Source organism: Schistocerca piceifrons, chromosome 1 (genome assembly GCF_021461385.2).
Source record: "Schistocerca piceifrons isolate TAMUIC-IGC-003096 chromosome 1, iqSchPice1.1, whole genome shotgun sequence".
Lineage (NCBI taxonomy): Eukaryota > Metazoa > Arthropoda > Insecta > Orthoptera > Acrididae > Schistocerca > Schistocerca piceifrons.
The window spans coordinates 1,111,517,705-1,111,545,201 of NC_060138.1; the positions used below are offsets into that span (position 1 = coordinate 1,111,517,705).

The 27,497-nt window shown below is 41.6% G+C and overlaps 1 protein-coding gene across 1 annotated transcript in view; it reads left to right on the forward strand.

Annotated features, from left to right (window-relative positions):
* Positions 1-27,497, forward strand: part of LOC124778072 (lysosomal alpha-mannosidase-like) — a 291,632-nt gene that overhangs the window by 75,443 nt on the left and 188,692 nt on the right. Inside the window, exon 2 of the mRNA XM_047253619.1 lies at positions 23,982-24,138. Coding sequence (XP_047109575.1) covers positions 24,022-24,138 — 117 coding nt within the window. The 5' untranslated portion in view covers positions 23,982-24,021. The remainder of the gene's footprint in view (positions 1-23,981; positions 24,139-27,497) is intronic.

Sequence of the window (27,497 nt, forward strand, 5' to 3'; positions counted from 1 at the left end):
CATTGTTACTGACTTAGACATTTACAAAATAGTAAAAAAAAATAGCATCATCCAATCAAAGTCCACAGCTGATAGTGTGAAGGTCAGCGTCACTGGCTCTAGATCGCGGTGTCCGAGGTTCGATTTCTTGCCACACGAGAGATTTTCTTCGCTGGAGGACTGGGTGTGTGTTTTGTACTAATCATTTCATCTTCATCGACACGCAGGTGGAGTGAAAAGAGAAAGACGTATCCCGGGTGGACCGACAAGCCCAGAGGCGTCTGCTGGCCAACAATGCTGTAGCCTGTAGCCATCACTTCATTTCATCCAGTGAAAACTGGCACACGAATTACAATGTTTTCACAGCACGGTTTCTTTAAACACTCTCTGAAAACAAAACACTCGTCCGATTTCTGAGCTGACATTGATTTAGCAAAAGCAAATGACAAAAGTTTGGAAACAATAGTAATATGTGTCAGCAGCACTATGTAGTGGCCTTTTGTAAAATCCATTGAGTAGCGTTATCTACTGAATGAGCATTCAGATGGGCAGGACGGAATTTCTGTCGCCAACTCCAAAAGTCACGTGACTGTGTGCGCGTCATTAAGGTTTGTTCATAAGAGACCACAGATTTTAGAATATCATTACGTCACTAGCATAAGCAGATCTCATTCAAAAGTAGTGTGCATTTTGCACTCGCGTCTCGAAAGCATCAACAATTTGCATTCGATGTCTGGAACGATCATACCTTAAAGGTTAGCGCAAAGTCATTTCGCTTGTTTGCAACAAGCGTCACGACTCAGACGTCGCTATATAGTAGTTAGAGAGAGAGCAAATGTGAATTGTTCAGAGCTGATGTAGTTATGCTAATGCACGTTTAGCCGAACCAGGAATTGTAAGTCCACAAACGCACGCAGGTATGGATCCGTGGGGGTTAAGAAACGTTGTGGCATTCCTGGGACATTTTTTGAAAATTTATTCCTTGGAGTTTTGGTGTACGGCTTGATATTCACCTCGCCTCCCCAACGATGTACAACAATGCCGGCGTGGTTGCATCGGCTGCATTCGTGTTGACATCTCCGGAAAGGTGAATTTAAAAAACGCAAGTCCTCGTCACACCGGGATGTAGAGATTAAAACGCAGCTCGGTAGCAGAACGAAAATTACGACTTCCGCATATTATAACTCTTAATTAACACAATATTGGGAGAGCGCAAGTAGATAAGTCTTTATCGCTCCAGCTCAAAAGACCGACAGGCAACGAGATCGGTGAAAAAAATTGAAGTACATAAAAGAAATTGATAATATAGGTTTCTATTTTCTGTCAGCTTGCTCAGATGTAATCTTACCTCCCTGCGATATCTTTGCCGCACGGGGACGGTGCGAATAAGAATCATTACAAATATTTATTTATATGTGTAGGTCATTTAAAGAACCAACATGACTACTTTCAATTACAGGAAAAGAACGGCCAGCCACCGCTATTTTTAGGCTTATTACAGAACTTCATCGCTTTGCTGAATCTCTGATTTAATAAATTTTGCTGCTCTGGAATTACGAAATGGCTTGCTAACGCGCCAATTTGAAACTCTCTCAAAAAACTTCGAATTTCCAGCTGTTACACGCGCAGATTAGCGATTTATCGGGCTTTAAAATATTTTTAGGAGCGAAACTTTTTCGTTTTTACTTTCTAACAATTTTTTTAAGCTTTGTTGCTCCTTAGGGATTAATCGTACATAATCATCACCATTAACACAGGAATTTTAAGACTATTGCAAATTAAGCACAATGCTTTGGAAAACAATAATTCGAAATAAATGACTCAGACTATCACTTACAAATGTTCGAACATCGTTCTAAATTGTATACATTCACCGGATTGACTGGCAGCACGATTCTAGGCGCTTGAGTCTGGAACCGAGCGACCGCTACGGTCGCAGGTTCGAATCCTGCCTCGGGCATGGATGTGTGTGATGTCCTTAGATTAGTTAGGTTTAAGTAGTCCTAAGTTCTAGGGGACTGATGACCTCAGATGTTAAGTCCCATAGCGCTCAGAGCCATCTGAACCACAGATATAAATAAAGACACACTTATACATTTAACAAAGTTGTTGAACATGCAGTGTATCAGTTTTATACAGCACCAAAAGTTAAGAGATAAAATCAGAAAAAAGCACTATATATACAGTTGCTCAAAACCTAAACTGAAATAACTGCAAAAGTGAAATACATATTGATACGACAGTTAAAATAATTCCCAGTGTTGGGTTCTTATTACAAAGATATCTTCGCTGCTTGTAAAAATTTGGAAAGCTCTTTGGTATTTACAGCATTATTTAAAGAAAGTAGGATGGTGGCATTAGTAGGAAACTCTAATAAATGAGAATGTCGTTTTTCATTTATTTCGCTCCGTAAGTAAGAGTAGTTGATATATTTTCTGTCTGGTAGGAATTTTGAATTTATATGATGTACAGTTAGCGAAGTGGTTCCACACTAGCGAAACTTTCTTAGTTAAATATAATTATATTCCGTAAACTGATGTGATAGTCTATAGCAAGTAATGATAAACGCTGAATGGTGGGAGAATTCAACATTAAGTACTGTCACTTAGTTACCGTGGATTTCAAGGTTGGTTAGTCGGTATTTTTCGGTGTGTTCTTTATTTGTAGGCATATTTTAGGAGTTTTCGTGACTGATGGTAACTCATATCGAAGCTATTTAATTTACATGGTGAAGTCGTACAGGGGTGTTTTAACCAGGGAATCCTTGAAACGGCAAAACATGTAAGACATGTCCTGCGCAAATGGCCTTTGTTGCTAGAAATGGTCGTTCAGACGGTCTTCAACGGTGCTGCAGAAAAGAGGCAACCGTCGTCTTAGTAGCCGCTTGGCTGGGAGCAGCCTCTCCATAGGGGCGGCTTTGAAGATGACGTTTCTGTGGGTCAGCGAATGTTCTGATACTCTTATCTCATCGGAAGTATGTTTGCGAGGCTGGAGGAGCTTCCCCCGAGAAGTCTTGTGTTCACAGCGGAGATCTTCTCGATGGCGTTGCAAAAGTCGTTGAGCAGGATGAAGCAAAATTTGGGAAGCGCAACTTTCATAGGGGAAAACGTGTAGCTGGCAGATCGGTCTTTGGTGGTCTAGAAAGCGGTAGCAATAAGTGCTGCCTTGAAGTGATACGCAGAAGAGCAAAGCGTATTCTCCTGAGAGTTCTGAAAAAGTGCGTACTCGCTGGAAGTACTGTTATTTCTGACAGCTTCACTTCGTACAACTGCCTGAAAGGTGAAGGTTTTGTTCATCTCTCTGTTAATCGTATTCTATATTTCAAAGAGCCACCTGGTCTGCCATAAAACGATCATTTCGGAATCCTAATAAATGCAAGCACGCTTTCGATTCATAGTTATTTGAATACACGTGGAGAAGGCGGGGGAGTCAGGAGAAAGACTTGTTTTTGAGTTTTTTTCTAGCTGCCAAAATGATTTAGAATCCGCTATGAAGTTATGTCGCTTCTTTCATTTTCTTTTTTTCTGTTACCTGTGTTTCACTTAGGAGGTAGACATGTCCTTCACATCCTTTCAAAGAGTAACAAAGAGTTACCAATATTTAATAAATTTCTATACTTTATTCCATTTCTGTTTTTCTTCATTTTTACTTAATTTACACAAGTATTATGTTTTTCCATTTTCTAGTATGTTGTTATCAACGAATCTGATGACAGCACTTCAATTTATACTCTTGCTTGTCAAAAATACTTTGTTTTTTTTTCGAACATGTCACGATCTACAAGTATATAGCAGGTAGGAAACTAATAGCACAGCTTAAATTGCTCACTTGCTTTGTTTTTCCGTCTTTGGAACGAAATACATCACCGATTCTGCCTATCGGGGATCCGACGGTTTGTTGGTAGGTTCGAAGAGGTTATATGGCATTAGATGTCTACGCACAGGTCTTGTGATTCGGGTAAAAACGGGCCGCTGATTTGCATACGCTGTGATGGCGCCCCAATAGCGACCCAGATGGGTTCCACAGGATTTACATCAGGCGAATTTTATTGCCGAGACATCAACGTGAGTTCACTATAATGCTCCTCAAACCACAGTAGCACGGTTCTGGCTCCGAGTCACGGAGAATTATGCTGCTGAAATATGACGTAGCCGTCGGGGAAGACATCAGACATGAAGGGATGCAGGTGGTTCGGAGCAGTCAGCGTATCTTCGATTACTACCACAGATCAAACGCAAGCGCATGACAAAGTCTCCCAAAGCATCTTACTGCTCCCACCCGCTTGTGTCCGTAGCGCGCTGCACGTTTCGAGCCGTCGCTCACCTCGATGACTGCGTTTGTGGAGATGACCATCGACCTAGTGCAGCAAAAATGTGATTCACCCGAAAATCCCACACGTTTTCATTGATCGACTGTCGAATCCCGATGGTCCCGTGCCAACATGTGAACACGTAGGGATGGTCTGCTGTGGAGCTCCATGTTCAACAAAGTACGATGAACGGTGTGCTCCGAAACACATGCATGCACCGTCATTGTGCTCCTTCGGCAGAGATGCTACAGATCACCGACTATCCCACGTTCTGTGAAGAGTAGTAGATGTCCAACCATTTAGCGCTTAATGGTAGTTTCACTGTCCATCTACCTCTTCCCGTAGATGCTCACGACAGTAGCACGTGAACATTCGACCGACTTTGCCGTTTTCGAGATACTCAATCACAAGCTCTGCGTAATAATAATCTCTCCTTTGTCAAAGTCACGTATCTCAATGGATTTCCCCATTTGTAGGCCATATTTTCGCTAGGGTGATCCCACGTCCGTGGGAATGATACCATTAATAAATATAGACTTCGATCAGAAATCGGTAGCTAAGGTAGAGTATTCAAAATTTCTAGGTGTATGCATTGATGAGGGGTTGAACGGGAAAAAACACACTGAAGATCTGCTGAAACGTTTGAGTTCAGCTACTTATGCTATTAGGGTCATTGCAAATTTTGGCGATATACATCTGAGTAAATTAGCTTACCACGCCTATTTTCATTCTCTGCTTTCGTATGGCATCATATTCTGGAGTAACTCATCATTGACTAAAAGAGTGTTCATTGCTCAAATGCGTGTAATCAGAATAATTGCTGGAGCTCATCCAAGATCATGCTGCAGACACTTATTTAAAGAGCTAGAGATTTTCACTGTAACCTCACAATATATATATTCACTTATCAAATTTGTTATTAACAATCCGAACGAATTCAAAATTAATAGCATCGTACATGGCTACAACACTAGGAGAAAGGATGATCTTCGCTACTCAAGGTTAAACCTTTGGCTCAGAAGGGGGTAAATTACTCTGCCACGAAAGTCTTTGGTCACTTACCTAATAGCATCAAAAGTCTGACAGATAGCCATAGAGCATTTAAAAGGAAATTAAAAGAATTTCTTAATGGCAACTCCTTCTACTCATTAGATGAATTTTTGGATATAGTAAGTGGGGTTGGGGAACCCCCAATATATATATATATATATATATATATATATATATATATATATATATATATATATATATATTGGGGGGTTGGGGAAATTACCCACTTACTATATCCATAAATTCATCTAATGAGTAGAAGGAGTTGCCATTAAGAATATATATATAAGTGTCATGTAATATCTTGTATAGAAACCTTTTTTTAACCTGACACGTTCCACATCATTATGAAGTGTCGTATTCATGATTTATTGAACAAGTACTAATCTAATCTAATCCGTGTCTGCTTCGCTTACATACTTTTCTTACCGCGTCACGTGCCCAAAACGCCACCAGGCGGCATCCTACGTCGTGATGGGCAGTGGTGTACAGGATGGCAGCCAGTCAAGGTATATTTTAGGGAATTTGCTTAAAAAATTTATTTCAAAGGCCCAGTGGAATCTTTACAAGTTTTCTCCCAGAGTAATTCACGCCGTGTCTACGTGACACAAGTTGCCTTTCTTTCAAAACCGAGGCAGTTCTGTCCAGTTAAAGCTGCTGACAGGAGACGCCCTGAGCCCTCTGCTGAAACTGCACCAGTTACAAAGTAATTTTTTTAACATAATAAAATATTAAAAGTAATATATTTGTGAAATAAATGTGCTCACTTATTTCATCACATGAAGCAATAGACATCACAAGATAAAATATTTTGCGTAAGTTACATGTACCTTATGTCAGAGACTAAGGCCAACTGCTACAAATATACAGACTCAGGCGACCAGGAAAAATTGTGCTACAGGGGGCGCTAAATATATGCGCGTAAGAACCGCGCCTTGGTTGTGTTGAACAACAGCATTCTATAATACAGTAAGTATGAAAATTCCTCTACAAATGTATTAATAGCGCCCCCTGTAGCACAATTTTTCCTGGTCCCCTGAGTCTGTATATTTGTAGCAGTTGGCCTTAGTCTCTGATGGCCAATACTTCTGAAGAAGATATTTTTACAAATAATCGAAACCATGGTCAAGGGATAGTAAATCTTTATTTGTAACTGGTTGGCTGATTTTTCAGTCTATTCTGACAATGTTTTCTTTTGAAAAATAGATTGAGGTTGTGGACCTATGAGCAAATAGAACTTAAATTTATATTAGATGTTCAGATATAGATATTAGATATTTTCTGGCTTATAGATGTCATTTGGTTAACAGAATTCTAAAGTGAAGGAAGGTCCGTCCAAGTAATATAAACACCGTGGGTTTAGAGTTCGCCAATAGCAACGCAATACCTAGCACCCCGTGGCTGACTCCGAACTAACGTGGTCGCTCATGCGCATAACTGCAATACATTTTAGCCCTTGTAATTTTTATTTATTTGTAGTGCACATGCTAAGAATATACTCGTGTCTGTTTCTGACACAATTTGCACTGGCTGCGACTGTGAAAATTGCACATATGACGTTAATAGGCATACATTGTCGTGCGCCAGAGGTGGTCTTAAATAAAATTCCGGAAACTCTTAATATCTGCGATCATCGCTGTAAGTTCCTAAATCTCTGGAGCGGAAAATGTTTCCCCGCATATGACAGTGCTTAAATCCCGAGAGCAGTTTCCTTGGGCACTGTGCGAGCTGAACTTAACAGCCAGACACAGGACGAACAGCCGTCGCGATGCGCTGAATATGATGTGGATGCCAGTAAGTGTAAACGTACGCGATAAAACTTCGTTGCGGATGCAAAGCTGAGTTGTTATCGCGAGTGACAACAGTCACCATGAAATGCGTTACATTTTTTATGATCACTTTGCTTCGCTTTGTATCCCCACATGGTTTTTCCTCTCTGCTACTACGCCACATTTACGTATATGTATGCCCTAAAAATTACTGTGAAGCGCATACTAGAGAGTACATATTATTCTACCAGTGAAGATTCACAAGTAGAGGTAGTCGTGTCATTCACGTACTTAGGAGTCGCAATTTGTAGGAATGTATGGCATTTTATGGGATAAACAGATTTGGAAGGGAACAAAAGGAAAAATCTTGATAACACTTGTTAGAAGCATTTTGACATGTGGATATTATGTATGGAAAGTTAAGCCCCATTTAATAGAAATATTGACTTTTCGAGACGGTCTGCAAAAAGATGCAGGCGGGAAAGGGTCAGAAGTGTAGACATCAGGAAGAAAATAGGCATCACAAGTTCGATTATTGATTTTGTGGAAGAGAAAAACAACTCGTATGGTGTGGGCGTGTGAAAAGGATGTCAGAGGAGAGATTTCCATGATGAACCGTGGAATGGGAATCACCAGGAAGGAAGAAAGGAGGAACCCAGTGGCCACATGGATACAAGGGACTCAGACACTAAGGAGAAGAAGAAATATCGAAGAAAATTTATGGACACATCGGCACAAATGGAGAATGTCAATTATATTTGATATATAATCTTGGGTTAGCGGAAAATACTAAAACAGTGTAAAGCTGAGAACAATGATAATGCTTCCCGTTGCATTTACGCATGGGATCAATGACTGTTTATACGCCTCTGTGCGGACTATCATTTCACTAATTTTATCTGCGCTGTCTCCACGGAACAGATATACTGTTAGCTAAATAATACTTGTAGTTTCTGCTCTGAAAGACTATTGTTGAAATATCCCAAGCAGGTTCTGGTGAGATGACTGCATCCTTACAGGAGTGTGTGCCAGTTATGATCTTGCGACAAGTCTGCTACACTCTTTCGACGGTCAAACAAGCCTTTATAATTCTCGCCGGCTGCGTTACGCCTCATGACTCTTTTGAGTCTACTCTGATACACTTAGTCAGCACACAACTACAGGCAGCGCACGACTTTTGTATGTAATGCTTCTGAAGACGAACTGCAGTTTCTCAGTACCCTGCCAGTTGTTCCTAACCTGGTACTTTATTTAGGTACAGCTTAGTCTCTAGGGAACGTCTCCTGCACATTGTGAATCCTAAGTACGTGTATGATACGACTGAGTCATCAGTCCTGTAGCCACACAACACGATTTTAGCCGGCCAGAGTGGCCGAACAGTTCTAGGCGCTACAGTCTGGAACCGCGCGACCGCTACGGTCGCAGGTTCGAATCCTGCCTCGGGCATGGATGTGTGTGATGTCCTTAGGTTAGTTAGGTTTAAGTAGTTCTAAGTTCTAGGAGACTGATGACCTCAGCAGTTAAGTCCCATAGTGCTCCGAGTCATTTGAACCATTTTTGAACACGATTTTATGTTCTGTGAACTGCAAGACTTCGAATTTATGTTTAAAAAGGGCTTAGTTGTCGGCCTTTGCACATCACTATTACGGTGGTGGTTTGAAAAGTTCTCGGAACGGAATAGAAAAAAGGTACTTACATCACTGAAACATTTTTTATTTTTCAATGTAGTCTCCTTGAAGATTAATGCACTTGGTCCAACGATGTTCCAGTGCCTAGATGCCATCTCGAAAATAACTTTCCTCCAGGCCTGCAAAATAGTTGTCAACACCGGCTATCAGTTCTTCGTTAAGTGAATCTTCATTCACCAAGAAAAATTTGCAGTTTTGGGAACAGATGGAAGTCTGACGGAGCCATATCAGGTGAATAAGGCGGGTGTGGCAACAATTCATACCTTGTAAATAATAGATTTCAGCTATCAGTCGTCCTTTTGAAATTGTATTGGCAGATCTAGATTTCAGCTAGGAACTATCCATTCTCAATGAACTATCAGTTTTGATCAATATTCAATTAACTGAATGGATGAAGCCCGACCAACAGGCATTACATGCATTGATCAAAAATGATAGTGCATTGAGAATGGCTAGTTTCTAGCTGAAATCTAGATCTGCCAATACAATTTCAAAAGGATGACTGATAGCTGAAATCTATTATTTACAAGTCAATATAACAGTCACTGCGTGCAACAGCCTTCTGAATGGAAGGTAACCTGATGAATTTATACCTTAGTTCGTGTAATTTTGCCATGGGGACAGCACAAGTGTGCAGGCGCGCATTGTCTTCTGGAAGATGACTTTCTTCCTTGCTAAACCTGGCCTTATTTCGTGTATCTTTTGTTGCAATTTGTCTAGGGGGTTAGCATAGCATTCTCCAGTAATTGTTTGCCCAGTGAGGAGATAATCCACAAACAAAACCCCTTCGCATCCCAGAACACTGATGCCATGACCTTTCCCGCCGAAGGAATTGTCTTTGCTTTCTTTGGTGGCGGAGAACCAGCTTGTTTCCACTGCTTCGATTGCAGTTATGTCTCTAGAGTATAGTAGTGCAGCCAAGTTTCATCTGTGGTCACAAGCCGGCACAAATAATTTTATTCATTTCTCCTAAAACACGCCAAACATTGTTCCAATATGTCCACTCTCGAGCGTTTTTGATCCAGCGTCAAGAGTCGCGGCACCCATCTTGCAGATAATTTTGTCATTTCTAATTTTTTTTTCATTTCTAATTTTTCAGTTAAAATGTGGTATACCTCTTCAGATGACATCTGGCAAACGTGAGCAATTTCACGCACTTCGAATCGTTTATCCTCCGTGACCATTTTGTGAACTTCTGCAGTGATTTCTGTAGTTGGGACACATCTTGGCCGACCATTGCATGGATCATCATCTAAGCTCTACCCGACCAAATTTAAATTCATTTGTTCACTTGGCAACAGTTGAATATGAAGGAGCAGAGTTCCCTAGTGTATTTTGGAAGTCGGCATGAATGTCCTTTGCTTTCATACTTTTCTTTACGAAGTACTTAATCACTGCTCGAATCTCGATTTTTTCCATCTTAGCAAATCACTACGCGGAACAACAACAGAGCCATGTCACTGCCACAGCTCTCTTCCAAGAGCAGTGACGTGACACGTACTTACAGGCAACAGTCCAATGAATATCACGTGAACAATTCGTTGTCCTAGCGCTGACCTCTCGTGATGATTCCGAGAACTTTTCAAACCACCCTCGTATTTTGTCAAAATCTAACTGGATGTTGTTGTTAAGGCAATCAGTCCAAATGTTCGTTTGATGCTATCCTCTGCGACTCTCTTCATTCCAGAATAATTACTGCAATAAATACTGCGACTATCCAACAATCCATTTAAGAATCTTAAATGTATTCATCCCGTGGTATCCCTCTAAAACTTTTATCCTCTCACACTTCGCTCAGTTACTAAACTGACTCTTTGTCGATGCCTAAGAGGGTGTCCTATCAAGCGATCCCTTCTTTTAACAAGTTGTGCGATAAATTTCTTTTTCCCCAATTCGATTCAGTACCATCTCTTTCGTTATTCGAACTACCCGTCCAATGTTTAGCGTTCTTCTGTAGCATCACACTTCAAAAGCTACTATTTCTTCTTGTCTGAATTTTCGCCCACATTTCAGTTCTGTACAAGGCTACAATCGAGACTACTACCTTCAGAAAAGACTTCCTAACACTTAAATTTATACTAGATGTCAAAATATTTCTATTTTTTCAGAAACTGGTACCCTGTGTGCTGTCGTCGCTGTCTTTTATGTTCCAGCGCCATAGAGGGCACTGGTGTCCAAAGGGCGGCGTTGAGGATGGCAAGGGGTGTGGGACCTTACTTTTGTTAGTTGCTAGTTGGCGCGACATCTCGGAGGCCAAATACTGATACTCGCACTGGCAGGCTTTTGACGGCCAGCACACGAGTAGTGTCTTATGATGACATCACATAAATATACTGAAGAACCAAATAAACTGGTACAGCTGCCTAATATCATGTAGGACCCCCGCGAGCACGTAGAAGTGCAACACGATGTGGCATGCACTCGACTAATGTTTGAAGTAGTGCTGGCGGGAACTGACACCATGAATACTGCAGGGCTGTCCATAAATACGTAAGAGTACGAGGGGATGGAGATCTCTTCTGAACAGCACATTGCACGGCATTCCAGATATGCTCAATAATGTTCATGTCTGGGGATTTTGGTGGCCAGCGGAAGGGTTTAAACTCAGAAGAGTGTTCGTGGAGCCTCTCTGTAGCAATTCTGGACGTGTGGCATGTCGCATTGTCCTGCTGGAATTGCCCAAGTCCTTCAGAATGCACAAGGGACATCAACGGATGCAGGTGACCAGACAGGATACTTACGTGTGTGTCACCTGTCAGAGTCGTATCTAGATGTATCAGGGGTCCCGTATCACTCCAAGTGCGCACGCCCCACACCATTACAGAGCCTCCACCAGCTTGAACAGTCCCCTGCTGACATGCAGGGTCCATGGATTCAAAAGGTTGTCTCCATACCCACACACGTCCATCCGCTCGATACAATTTGTAACGAGACTCATCTGACCAGGCAACATGTTTCCAGTCATCGACAGTCCAATGTCTGTGTTGACGGACCCAGGTGAGATGTAAAGCTTTGTATGATGCTATCATCAAGGGTACACGAGGCTCCGGAAGCCCATATTGATGGTGTTTCATTGAATGGTTTACATGCTGACACTTGTTGATGGCCCAGCATTCAAACTCTAGCAATTTGTGGAAGAGTTGCACTTCTGTCACACTGAACATTTCTCTTCCGTCATCGTTTGTCCCGTTCTTGCAGGATCTTTTTCCGGTCGCAGCGATGTCAGAGATTTGATGTTTTACCGGATTCTTTAAAATTCACAGTACATTCATGAAATCGAAGTATGGGAAAATCCCTGCTTCATCCCTACCTCGGAGAAGCTGTGTCCTAATGCTCGTGCGCCAACTATAACACCACGTTCAAACTCACTTAAATCTTGATAACCTGCCATTGTACCAGCAGTAACTCATCTAAGAACTGTGCCAGACACTTGTTGTCTTATATAGGCATTGCCGACCACGGCCCCATATTCTGCCTATTTATGTATCTCTGTACTTGAATACGCGTGCCTGTACCAGTTTCTTTGGCGCTTCAGTGTGTAAGCACCTTGGCAGCAATTAATGACCATTCAATGCAGAGGCAGTCTTCGTCAAAACTCTTCTGTGAAATAGCAAGAGGCTGCAAGCAGTGATGGTAGTGGGTAGTGTGTGACAAGTTGGGAGTTTGTGTTGGACGTGAAGCATGCTCAGATAGCCAAAGCGATCCTAACTTCTCTTCTCAATCACTCCAAATCTTAAAGAGAATTTGTAACCTTGTAGCTTCCGATCCAGATTTTTCTCCACATATCCCACTGCTATCAATTTAGAGCTTTTAGTCAGCTTCCTGCACCTACTATAATTTGAGCTCCACAGCTTTTTAGAAGCCCTTCAAACGTTGGCTCTTCATTGTGAATGATTTGGCAGTTAATCACTTGGATTTTAATACACTCATCTTGAGAGGGCATTTCTTTTGATCTTCTTTAGATCTTTGGGTACCCTAAACTTTAAACCTAAGTACACAAAATACATTTCTGACAAAGCCCAAGATTGCCTACTATTTCCCAAGTTTGCTGCAGAAGTAGCAAAAACGGTCAGGAGAATTAGTACAACCTGTGGAAATCAAAAAATAGCCGCTTTCTGTGAACAGCTGAAGATGCTGTTGAGCATGGTCAGCCATCTGCAACCTGTATCAGTGGGGAAGAAACTGATACATCACACGGAACACCTCAAGTGCCACTCGTTTTGCCCATGGGCTCTGCTACTGAGGCATCTTCCACAGTATCCTACTTAAGGCACTGCACTCACTACAAAGTGTGTGGCAGGTTATAATGTGTTCATATTGCTTGTGGCCGGTGTCAGTGTGTGGACTGGCTGTCTGATCTCACAATTCCTCCTCATGACTAGATGAGTGGCTGCTTCTTGGGGAGGGGGGAGGGGTGGAAAGAAAGTGAGGCGCAGTTTGCTAGTACTTGGTATCTCCTATGCTAGGTACATTATGGAGCCCCTCAGAGGAACACTGTACAGCACTAGAAATAAGTCCAATCTGCACCTTATATGTCTGCCAGGATGCCTCATTCAAGATGTCGAGTATTCCCTGTTGAGGGGTGGAGGGTGTAGTTATCATCAAGTTTTGGATCATGCTGGCACCAATTATACATGTCACATGGGTTCAGAGGCCATCCTCATTTTGTGTGGTCAGCTTGTGGAAATGGTGATGACTGCTGGCTCCACTCACATGTTCCAAACAAAGCTCACAATCTGCAGCATCATGCCCAGAGTCGATTGGGGTCTTTTGGTTTGGAGCCAAGTGGAGGATCTCAACCAAAGGCTCTGTCAATTCTGTGTTGGTCTTGCCTGCAGATTTCTAGACCTGCATCATGGGGTGGAGGATCCTAGGACTCCCCATGATGGGTCATGGATGCACCACGTAAAGAAAGCAACTACTTGGGTAACAGAATGCTTGTTGAGTGCAAATGGGAGTTTTTTGGGTTGGTGGTATTTTGGGCCCTCTGAATGCTCACCAGTAAATTCATAGAGATCAAAATCAAATCACATACAAAGTAGAGACATTTCAACTGTCAAAATTTTGACAGTGAATTGTCAAAGTATTCTTAACAAAGTTCCTGCATTTACAAACCTCCAGGAAAGTTCTTGCACTCCTGTTGTTCTTGGAACCTAGAGCTGAATGAAATGCAAAGTAGAAAGCTCTGCATCGAATGTATATCAGAAAGACAGAGTAGATGCCATAGGTGGGGGAGCGTTCATTGCAGTCAACAGAAATATTCTCTTTATCAAAGTCAAAACTGAGTCTGACTGTGAAGTTATCTGGATACATATAACAGGAAACTAATGGATGTCTTTACCACTGTGACATTTTTAGAATCATTCAAAGAAAGTGCAATAGTGCAAATGCAACCCAATAACGGAATGTTAGTTGGAGGCAACTTTAAACTACCATGTACAGACTGGGATATCTACAGACCACATGCAATGGAAATGTTGGTTGGTTGTGTTGGGGAAGGAGCCCAGACATCGAGGTCATCGGTCTCATCGGATTAGGGAAGGATGGGGAAGGAAGTCGGCCGTGCCCTTTGAAAGGAACCATCCCGGCATTTGCCTGAAGCGATTTAGGGAAATCACGGAAAACCTAAATCAGGATGGCCAGACGCGGGATTGAACCGTCATCCTCCCGAATGCGAGTCCAGTGTCGAACCACTGCGCCACCTCACTCGGTGCAATGGAAATGTTTTAGTCCTTGTAGCTACAAACTACTTGACATTATTGACAGTGTCAGTATAGACACAGGAATTAGGGTCATCATAACCATGGTTACTAAAGCTCCTAAATTCATCTAGAAGGTTAGGAGAGTTTTTATGCTGGAAAAAGCAGACGAGCAGTTGTTAGAATACTACTTAGACAAGAATGACATCCTTTATTATAAATATGATGGAGCAGGGGAATTATGGGCAAAATTTAAACTGATTGTAAATCTTTCTCTGGAGAAGTAAGTGTATTAAGGATGGAAAGGGCAAACTATGGTTTAGTAACAAAAATTTGAAAAATGCTGAAGAAGCAGAGATTGTTACATGCACTCTCGATTCAAAAAATTATGCGGAAATGTTGTGAGGCAGAAGTTAGTAGAAATTAATATGTCTATAAAATATCAAAGCACAAAGTGTATAACCTCCACTGTCATACGTTAGCGAAAGGTCTCTCCAAGACCCCAAGAAAATTCTGGCCCTACATAAAATTACTAAGCGGATTGAAAGCTCCTACCCAGTCACTGGTTGACCAATCTGGAGTGGCAGCAGAAGACATCCAAAGGAAGCTAACGTTGTAAAGTCATCATTGATGCTCTAGGATCCTAAAGACATACCATTGTTTGACCATCGCACAGATTCCAATGGGGAGGACATAGAAATAGGTGTTCTAGGCACTGAAAAGCAACTGAAAGAGTTGAAAACAAATAAGTCGCCTGTTCCGGATGGAATCCCAGTTCATCTTACATAGAGTACTCTATGGCATTGGCCCATACTTAACTTGTTTTTATGAGAATCTGTCACCCAGCAAAATGTCCCAAGTGACTGGAAAAAGTGCAGGTGACTCCTGCATATAAGAAGGGTAAAAGAACACCCTGCAAACCTACAGACCAATATCCTTAACATTGGTTTGTTTCAGAATCCTTGAACATATACTAAGTTCGAACATAATATATTTCCTTGAGGCAGAAAAGCTTCTGTCTAGAAATTAGCACAGATTTAGACAGCACTACTCATGCAAAACTCAACTTGCCTTTTCTCACATGATATCCTGTGAACCGTCAATGAACAGCAAGGGGCAGCATCTAATCTGGAATGTTTTAGACACAGTGCTCCACTTTAGGCAGTTAACATGGGTCCGAACATATGAAATAGATTCCCATGTATGTAAGTGGCTCAAAGACTTGTTAAATAATAGAACCCCCTGTGTTGTCCTGGATGGCAAGTGTATATCAGAGACAATGGTATTAGCAGACATGCCCCAGCGGAGTAACACAGGACAACTCTTGTTCTCTACATACATACCTGAACTGATATAGAGGGTCAGCAGCAGTCTGCAGCTCTGAGCTGATGACACTGTAGAGTATAAGAAAGTGCCATTGTTGAGTGACTGTAGGAAGATGTGGGATGGCTTAGAGTTACTTTCTGCAATCTAAGATGAAACAAATGATGCACCATGAGGGAACTATCTGAATGTGACATAAATTGGTAGACTTAATGTATGTGTGCAGACAAACAAATGATTAGAATTTCAGAAAAACTGGATGATTTATTCAAGAGAAAGAACTCCACAAACTGAGCACATCAGTAACACACTGGTCCACCTTGGCCCTTATGCAAACAGTTATTCAGCTTGACATTGATTAATAGACTTGTTGGATGTCCTCCTGAGGGATATCGTGCCAAATTCTGTCCAATTTGGACACTAGATCATCAAAATACCAAGCTGGTTGGAGGATCCTGCCCATAATGTACCAAATGCTCTCAGTTTGGGTGAAATCCAGTGACATCGCTGGGTTTGAGAAGCATGAAGACAAGCAGTAGAAACTCTCGCCAAGTGCAGGCAGGCATTATCTTGCTGATATGTAAGCTCAGAATTGCTTTCCATGAAGGGCAACAAAATGGGGTGCAGAATATCATCAACACAATGCTGTGCTCCAAGAGTGTTGTGGATGACAACGAGAGGGGTCATGCTATGAAAATGACTGGACTAGATGATCACTGCTGTTTGTCAGGCCATACGATGGGCAGCAGTCAGGTTTGTATCTCACCACTGCCTGTGGTGACTACAAATACATCTTCAGCCTGGAATCTCATTGACTGGAGTAGGATTGCCTTCAGTGATGAGTCCCACTTTGAACTGAGTCCTGATGACCAATGAAGACATGTCTGGAGATGCCCCAGACAGTGGTGGGATACCAAACTGAGTGTCATAGGTTGTACAGCTGAAAACCAGGAGTGATAGTCTGGAATGACATTTCTTTTTATAGCAGGGTCCCTCTGGTTGTCATCTGTGTCATCCTTACAGCACACCGGTACATCAACATTATTCTATGCCTGGTTTTCTTGCCCTTCACGGCAAGCCATATCTGGTCATACATCTCAGCCAGATAATGTCAGCACTCACATGGCAAGAGTTTCTAATGCTTGTTTTCATGCTTGTCAAACCCTGCCTTGGCCAGGAAGATCACTGAATCTATCTCCAATTGAGAATGTTTGGAGCCTTATGGACAGGGTCCTCCAACCAGCTTGGGATCTTGACAAATTAAGGTGCCAATTGGACAAAACTTGGCACAATATAACTCAGGAGGACATCCAGCAGCTCTGACAACTTGCAAAGGGCCAGAGGTTGGTCCAGCACATTATTGCCTTGCTCTTCAATAAACATTCCAATTTCTGAAAGTGTAATCATTTGTTTGTCTGTAAATGTACATACATCACATCTGTTGATTTCCATCACAGTCAGATAATTCTGTCATAGTGCATTCTTTTTTTTCTTTTGGGCATATTTGCTGTGATAAATGTCAGCTCTTAATGTAGAAAAATGTAATTTAATGTAGACGAGTAGCAAAACCAAAGCTTTTAAAGTTGGGTTTTCTTAGGTGCAGGAATTTTGTGCAAAGCGAACAGGACATGGCATTTTCTGTTGACAGGGACATGGAACTTAAATACATCACATTTTCTTAGGTAAAAAAACTGAAAATGCATTAACTATTCAGTCCACATGTTCTGTCTGGGAAGTACATTGTGTGAAAGCAGATTTCTTATACTTGTTATTGATAACTTTTTACAATTTGGAGGAAATTCATTGAAAATATAAACATTAAACAGGTGTATAACATGCACCAAAAGCCTCAACTACATATAAGCACAACTCAGTTTCCAATGATTCCAGTGACTTTCATTTATCAAATAAAATATGGAACCTTATGCAAAACATTGTGTTGGCCTTTATTATTTGTTTATTAATACTGGTCACCAGTGAGGTCATTTCATGAGAAATTGAGTGATTGAGTGAAAATATCACTTGTTTGACCAACTTCATTGTAAGAGGTATTGTAGGTGTGTCACTGGTGGTCCTAGGGAATAGTGCTGTGAGGACAACTCAGTTTCATTGTAATCCAAGCTGTTAGTTTAACTCTTCCATCTCAGTGATGATTCAGAAAACTCCAAGCTTGTTCCGTGTATGGAATTTGGCAAAAATGTTTTCACAGTCAAAGCCATGGTTTTGAAGAACAGGTCTGTTTCATCATCTTGTGGTAGTGGTGGTGGTGGTTCTGACAGCTTTTCCAGAATGTTTTTAAAGTGGACTCTGTATTCTTTATTCTCATTTAAATGTTTGAGAAGGGCATCACTTTCCTTCCCCTTCTTAGTTGGCGTACATTGGCATGTGACCATAAATGGTGGTTCAGATATTTGCTGAGATTCAGGCAAAAGTGGTTCATTCTCATTTGGTTCCAGACAGTTATCATCAGCATTGCTGCAGAGGCCATTTTGGGTTCTGCTAGTGTGTCAGGGCTGTTTTCCACATTTTCAATGTGTGGTATAACATTTGAGGAAGTGTTTCTCTCAGCTGCTGCACATTCTGGAGTCCTCACCCTTTCCCAGTAGCTGTCCCTCTTCTTCATTGCAGCAGACCCTGTGACACCTATTTCTTCTTTCTCCACGTTCTATAGTGGTCACAGGTACCCTTCCACCATCTCTGGCACTCATTCACTAGAAAGCAGTGTACAATGCACCAGACTCATCCAGAACCAGTCCACTCTATAATGAATGATATAAAGTGTTAGTGCACTACTAAAGCCCTGCGCTCTGTCAGGAAACACCTTCACTATTTTGTTATTGTTGAGTGGCCTATGCAGTACTCCGGGCGTATTATCTGCTAAGTGGTGCAAAATTCCTTCTCCTAGAAAAACCCTGCTTAAAGCTCAGATACAGTAGAGGTGGTGTGCTGCTTGACACTGACCTGATGAGTAAATATCAAGGCACAATCTGGAAAGAGATATGAAATGGAATGAGCACATAAGGGCAGCAGCAGGGCAGGTGATTTGTTTTGTTGGGAGTAGAATATGAAATTGTAGCTTGTCTAAAAAGGGGCTAGTGTAGGTTGGTTGGTTGGTTTGGGGGATTAAAGGCACCAGACTGCTACGGTCATCGGTCCCTTGGGGGCTAGTGTACTGAGAACTACTATAACCCATTCTTCTGTAGTGCTAGAGTGTTTGGGAACTCCAGCAGAAAGGAAGACACTGAAGCAATTCAGAAATGAGGTGCTAGATTTATTAACAGCAGGTAAGACCTACAGCTACAGTGATTGGTACATCAAAACCATGCAAGCCACCTGAAAGTGTGTAGTAGATGGTACTTCTGATACCACTGACTGATCTCCCCCTCCCCCCCCCCCCCCCCCCCTGCCAACACCCCCCACCCCCATTTCCATTTTTCAGTTGTGAATGGAGCATGAGAAGAAAGACTGTCAGTAAAGCTCTTTCTCCAATTTTCTTGTCATGATCATTTCACAAGATATATGTGTGGGGAAGTACATCTGCCCCTGGAGTTTGTTGAACATCTCTGTAATGTTCTCACAACAAACAGACAACCCTGAAACAAAGCTCAGCATTATCTGTCAGACTTTCTCTGTCTCTTCTATCAGTCCAGTCTGGTAAGGGATCCCACACTGATAAACAGTACTCGTGAATTGGTCGAACAAATGCTTTGTAGCCGCTTCTTTCTTGGATGAGTTACATTTTCTTAAGGTTCATCCTATGAATGTCAGTCTGGCATTTGCTTTCCCTACTTTGGTTTTATGTGGTCATAACACAAGTATTATGGAGATTCTTTGTGAACTCAAATTGGAATCTCTGGAGGGAAGACAACATTATTTTTGTCAAACACTTTTGAGAAAATTTAGAGAACTGCCATTTGTAGCTGCTTGCAGAACATTTCTACTGCTGCCAATGTACATCTTGCGTAAGGACCACAAAAAAAAAAACAGAGATGATGTGACTTACCAAAAGAAAGAAAGTGCTGGCAGGTTGATAGACACACAAACAAACACAAACATACACACAAATTTCTAGCTTTCGCAACCAACAGCTGCTTCGTCAGTAAAGAGGGAAGGAGAGGGAAAGACGAAAGGATGTGGGTTTTAAGGGAGAGGGTAAGGAGTCATCCCAATCCTGGGAGCGGAAAGACTTACCTTAGGGGGAAAAAAGGACGGGTATACACTCGCACACACACACACATATCCATCCACACATATACAGACACAAGCAGACATATTCAAAGGCAAAGAGTTTGGGCAGAGATGTCAGTCGAGGCGGAAGTGCAGAGGCAAAGATGTTGTTGAATGACAGGTGAGGTATGAGTGGCGGCAACTTGAAATTAGCGGAGATTGAGGCCTGGTGGATAACGGGAAGAGAGGATATATTGAAGGGCAAGTTCCCATCTCCGGAGTTTGGATAGGTTGGTGTTAGTGGGAAGTATCCAGATGACCCGGACGGCATAACACTGTGCCAAGATGTGCTGGCTGTGCACCAAGGCATGTTTAGCCACAGGGTGATCCTCATTACCAACAAACACTGTCTGCCTGTGTCCATTCATGCGAATGGACAGTTTGTTGCTGGTCATTCCCACATAGAATGCGTCACAGTGTAGGCAGGTCAGTTGGTAAATCACGTGGGTGCTTTCACACGTGGCTCTGCCTTTGATCGTGTACACCTTCCGGGTTACAGGACTGGAGTAAGTGGTGGTGGGAGGGTGCATGGGACAGGTTTTACACCAGGGGCAGTTACAAGGGTAGGAGCCAGAGGGTAGGGAAGGTGGTTTGGGGATTTCATAAGGATGAACTAAGAGGTTACGAAGGTTAGGTGGATGGCGGAAAGACACTCTTGGTGGAGTGGGGAGGATTTCATGAAGGATAGATCTCATTTCAGGGCAGGATTTGAGGAAGTCGTATCCCTGCTGGAGAGCCACATTCAGAGTCTGATCCAGTCCCGGAAAGTATCCTGTCACAAGTGGGGCACTTTTGTGGTTCTTCTGTGGGAGGTTCTGGGTTTGAGGGGGTGAGGAAGTGGCTCTGGTTATTTGAACCACAAAAGTGTCTTTCCTCCTTTCGCCATCCACCTAACCTTCGTAACCTCTTAGTTCATCCTTATGAAATCCCCAAACCACCTTCCCTACCCTCTGGCTCCTACCCTTGTAACCACCTCCGGTGTAAAACCTGTCCCATGCACCCTCCCACCACCACTTACTCCAGTCCTGTAACCCGGAAGGTGTACACAATCAAAGGCAGAGCCACGTGTGAAAGAACCCACGTGATTTACCAACTGACCTGCCTACACTGTGACGCATTCTATGTGGGAATGACCAGCAACAAACTGTCCATTTGCATGAATGGACACAGGCAGACAGTGTTTGTTGGTAATGAGGATCACCCTGTGGCTAAACATGCCTTGGTGCACAGCCAGCACATCTTGGCACAGTGTTACGCCGTCTGGGTCATCTGGATACTTCCCACTAACACCAACCTATCCAAACTCCGGAGATGGGAACTTGCCCTTCAATATATCCTCTCTTCCCATTATCCACCAGGCTTCAATCTCCGCTAATTTCAAGTTGCCGCCACTCATACCTCACCTGTCATTCAACAACATCTTTGCCTCTGCACTTCCGCCTCGACTGACAGCTCTGCCCAAACTCTTTGCCTTTGAATATGTCTGCTTGTGTCTGTATATGTGTGGATGGATATGTGTGTGTGTGCGAGTGTATACCCATCCTTTTTCCCCCTAAGGTAAGTCTTTCCGCTCCCGGGATTGGAATGACTCCTTACCCTCTCCCTTAAAACCCACATCCTTTCGTCTTTCCCTCTCCTTCCCTCTTTCCTGACGAAGCAGCCATTGGTTGCGAAAGCCAGAATTTTGTGTGTATGTTTGTGTTTGTTTGTGTGTCTATCGACCTGCCAGTGCTTTCTTTTGGTAAGTCACATCATCTTTGTTTTTAGATATATTTTTCCCACATGGAATGTTTCCCTCATATTAAAAACAAAGATTCCATGACTTACCAAACGGGAAAGCACTGGTAGACAGACACAATAAAAAACACACAAACACACACACAGAATTTCAAGCTTTCGCAACCAATGGTTGCTTCGTCAGGAAAGAGGGAAGGAGAGGGAAAGATGAAAGGATGTGGGTTTTAAGGGAGAGGGTAAGGAGTAATTCCAATCCTGGGAGTGGAAAGACTTACCTTAGGGGGAAAAAAGGATAGGTATACACTTGCACACACACACATATCCATCCACACATATACAGACACAAGCAGACATATTGTGTGGATGGATATGTGTGTGTGTGCGAGTGTATACCTGTCCTTTTTTCCCCCTAAGGTAAGTCTTTCCGCTCCCGGGATTGGAATGACTCCTTACCCTCTCCCTTAAAACCCACATCCTTTTGCCTTTCCCTCTCCTTCTCTCTTTCCTGATGAAGCAACCGTTTCTTGCGAAAGCTTGAATTTTGTGTGTATGTTTGTGTTATACTCTTTTATGGTGTAATACGCTTTCTTCTTAAACAACACTGCTAACTGATTGTCCAATTCTTGTGTTGTGTTCATGTATGGGCATTCTAACATTAAAATTATTTAAATTCTCATCAACACTGGGAAGAAACTATAAATATAGACACTAGGGCCTATCATAATACTGAGCTCTTTTAAGTGATCTTTATAAGATTCTCTTAGAGTAAGTGCTGTTATACATATGATAGCCTCTTTTTGCCACTTGAACACAATTTTTGAGCTGAGGCAGATACTCACTGAAGAATTCCATAGGTAAGGTGGGAGTGCAAAAAAGCAAAATATTCATATACTGGCAGGATTTTATTTACGTCATTCCTCAGTTTGTACAACAGATAAGACAATTTGGAACACAATTTTTCTGAATGACACACCCATCTGTGGTTCTGATCTGTGTAGAGACCTAATAGTTTGGTTATATTGGAGACACATAAATTGAAAACAATGTCTTTAGTTTCATTATTATCAATTTGAAAATAATTTTGCTGAAACCTGTTAGTGCATTGGTCCATTGCTACATTTGAATTATGTCGCAACTCCCCGTGATTGTCAACTTGTGTGACTAGAATTGTATCAACTGCATACAATTCTAACTCATGTGGCAAGAATGAGAGGTAAGTACAATACTACCTCACACAACAAGAATGAGGGTAAGTCATTTATGTATACAATGAACAGGAATGGACCCAGTACAGAATGATGAGGAATGGCTTTTGTAGCAGGTAATGAGTCTGACTTTTGATTGTTTATAGTTACTATGTGCTCTCTGTTGCTTAAGTATGACTCAATAAGGTGAAGAGCATTCTCTTCAACTCTTTAGTACTGGAGCTTTTTGATAAATATACTCTGGGAGACAGTGTCAAGTGTTTTCTCAAATCCAAAAGAGTTGCACAGGTTGTTTTCTTACTCTCAAAACAATCATATATCCATGTAAATGTAGATGCAGAAATTTGTAAAAGCAGACATCATTCAATTTATCAAGTGTTGCTGAAGTTTATGTGATAAAAAATTTGTAAAATGAGCATATGGCCCTCATCATTATAAAACCACAGAAATATACAGGTAGGTGTATAATAAACTATAAAATAAAACATCTTTTAGTAGCAGGTTACATTGCAAATGTTCACAAAACAATATTACTATGATTAAATAGCTACATTTTGCATACCTCACAAATTCTCTATATGTGTCAAAACTGCATGTGAATGAAAATTCTGAGTACTTTACCTGAAGTCAGCACACAACAATACTCCAGAGAATCTCTTTACTTTTAAGAAAAAACCAGTGATATGGAGCAGACAAAAAATGTGCCTCCTGAGAACTCTCCTGGTATGAGCTGCATAAATCATTTCAGTTATATGGAAGAGATGATATTCATTTACACAATACTGCTCTCTGAATTTTAATCATAATTCCATGCAGTGGCCCATAATTACATTACCACTATGCCACATGAGTCATTCTGTTGTAAATATATGGTGCTACCCGAGTGAAGATGAGGCATGCTACTTCTCACACATAAGGCCATTTCCAGTTCTCTAATTGTGTACTGTACATGTAGAAAACATTAAGAATACACTCTGAATGTGGTAACTTTTCAGGTTTCTGGCATAATCTAGGAGTCTTCAAATAGCATCCAACATGGAATCTGACCGTTTAAGATCATGGACGATTCATCTTGTCCTTGTACTGAGCACATGTGTTACATGTTTGAAAGAAGTCACAGCACTGAGTGATTCAACTACAGATCCATTTCAGGTAAGGAGTGTCAAGATTTTTCTTGTTATTGTTTGCTAACATGCACAAGGAGAATGAAATAAGTTTAAAATATTTTGTTAGAAATAGGCAATGAATTATTAAAAAACCTGATTAAATCATGTTTATTTGTGCAAAATAGTGATTGTTCTTAGTTTTTTACAAATCTGCACAAAATATATGCTGATCTATATACTTTTTTAAAATTACAATTAGCCTTATAACTGGTAGAAGCCAACCTCAAGAAAGATCAGTTTGGATTGCAGAGAAATGTAGGAACGTGCGAGGTAAGGCTGACCCTATGAAAAGTCTTAGGTTAAGGAAAGGCAACCTATGTTTATAGCATTTGTAGATGTAGAGAAAACTTTTGACATTGTTTCTTGAAATACTCTTTTTGAAATGTTGAAGGTAGCAGGGGTAAAATACAGGGAATGAAAGTCTATTTACAACTTATACAGAAACCAGATGACAGTTGTAAGAATTTAGGGGCATGAGAGAGAGGTAATAGCTGAGAATGGAGTGAGACAAGGTTGTAGCCTATCACCAATATTATTCAATCTGCACATTGAGCAAGCAGTAAAGGAAACAAAAGGAAAATTTGTGGTAGGTATTAAAGTTCAGGGAAAAGAAATGAAAACTTTGAGGTTTGCCAATCATATTGTAATTCTGTCAGAGACAGCAAAGGACCTGGAAGAGCAACTGAACAGAATGGAAGTGTCTTGAAAGGAGGATATAAGATGACATCAACAAAAGAAAACAAGGATAATGTAATAAATTCTAATTAAATCAGGTAATGATGAGGAAATTAAATTAGATCATGAGACACTGAAAGTAGTAGATGAGTTTTGCTATTTTGGCAGCAGAATAACTGATGATGGCTGAAGTAGAGAGGATATAAAATGTAGACTGGCATTGGCAAGAATAGCATTTGTGAAGAAAAGAAATTAGTTAACATCAAATATAGATGTAAGTGTTACGAAGCCTTCTCTGAAAGTATTTTTATCAAGTGTAGCCATGTATAGAAGTGAAACATGGAGAATAAAGAGTTTTGACCAGAAAAGAGTAAGCTTTTGAAATTTGACATTACAGAAGAATGCTGAAGATTAAGTGGTTAGATAACATAACTAATGAGGAGGTACTGACTAGGATTGGAGAGAAAAGAAATATGTGGGATAAACTGACTAGAAGAAGGGATTAGCTGATAGGACACATTCTGAGACATCAAGGGTTTAGGTGGTTAGATAGCATAACTAATGAGGAGATACTGAATAGGATTGGGGAGAAAAGAAATATGTGGGATAAACTGACTAGAAGAAGGGATCAGCTGATAGGACACATTCTGAGACATCAAGGGATCACCAATTTAGTATTGGAGGGAAGTGTGGGGAAAAATTATAGTGCAAGACCAAGAGATGCATACAGTAAGCAGATTCAGAACGACATAAATTGCAGTAGTTATTCAGAGACGAAGAGGCTTGCACAGGATAGAGCAGCATGGAAAGCTGCATCAAAACAGTCTTTGGACTGAAGACCACAACAACAATGTAGCCTTGAAAAATACCAAGTGATAAGTTATTCTATATTTTGATGATATGATTTCCTACTTGAATGCATGTCAAATTTTATGAAAACTAAAGGAATAGAATGAAACTTTACTCACTTTATACTTGTTAATTCCCTTATTAGTATCAGGAATAATCACACTAAAATTCAAGGCCAGGAGAAGATATGGGAAATTATATTGCATTTATCATCTTCAAAATAGAAGAACTGTCACACACAAACAAACAGAAAGCAATGAATAGAATCAAACTTTATTCAAATCACACATTCTGAAGCTTAAGCCTTTGTGCTGCAAACAACTTTATTCAGTCTTTTGCTTCACTTTGCATTACTTTATAGTTTTGTTATCACAGAGTCATCTACAGATCATTGAAGAAATGTTGCCTGGTTTATCCAGGTCAGCAGCTGGCCTTCAAAACTGTGTTTTGTAATGTGGCCCATAAATTTTATTTTTCTGCTGTCTACTTGGAAAAAATTACATATTTCTTGTGATTAAACAATGGAAATTCCAGGATGGAATGTAACAATATTATGAAAAGGAAAGTTGCTACTCATCATATAGCGAAGATGCTGAGTTGCAGATAGGCACAACAAGAAGACTGTCACAGAATAAGCTTTCAGCCAACGAGGCATTTGTCAAAAATAAATGACAGACACACACAAACACACACACACACACACACACACACACACACACAAATGCAACTCACACACAGATTACTGTATTCTCTGGCAGCTGAAGCCACACTGCAAGCAGCAGCAGCAGTGCATGATGGGCGTAGCAACTGGGTGGGGATAAGGAGGAGGCTGTGGTGGGGAGGGGGAGGGATAGCAGGGTAGGGATGAGTACAGTGAGGTGCTGCTGGGGAGCGTGCAGGGACAAGATGGAGAGAGGGTGGGGCAGTGAGCAGCTAGGTGCTGTCAGGAGGTTAGATGGAGGGCTGTGAAGAGGTGAGCAGGGGAAGGGGTGGGGAGGCATGGTAGTGAAAAAGAAGAGAAGTAAAAAGACTGGATGTGTTGGTGGAATGAGGGCTATGTAGTGCTGAAATGGGGATAGGAAAGGGGCTGGATGAGTGAGGACAATGACTAACGAAGTTTCCAGCCAGGAGAGTTATGGGAATGTAGGATATATTGCAGGGAGAATTCCTACCTGCGCAATTTGGATAAGCTGGTGTTGGTGGGAAGGATCCATATGGCACAGGCTGTGAAGCAGTCATTGAAATGAAGGATGTTGTGTTGGGCAGGGTGCTCAGCAACGGGGTGGTCCACTTGTTTCCTGGCCACAGTTTGTCGGTGGACATTAATGCAGACAGGCAGCTTGTTGGTTGTCATACCCACATTGATTGCAGCACAGTGGTTGCAACTTGGCTTGTAGATCACATGACTGGTTTCACAGGTAGCCCTGGCTTTGACAAGATAGGTGATGTTTGTGAACAGACTGGAGTAGGTGGTGTTGGGTGGATGTATGGGACAGGTCTTACATCTAGCTCTATTACAGGGATGTGGACCGTGAGATAAGGGTTTGAGGGCAGGGATTGTGTCCTGTGCACTATCCTTCCCACTCCTCCCATCAAACTTGCACAACATACTCGTCCATCCCTACACAACCGCAGCTCCCAACCCCTTACCTCATGGTCCATATCCCTGTAACAGACCTAGATGCAAGACCTGTCTCATACATCCTCCCACCACCACGTATTCCAGTCTGGTCAAAAATATGACCTATCCCATCAAAGGCAGAACTACCTGTGAAAACAGTCATGTGATCTACAAGCTAAGCTGCAACCACTGTGCTGCAT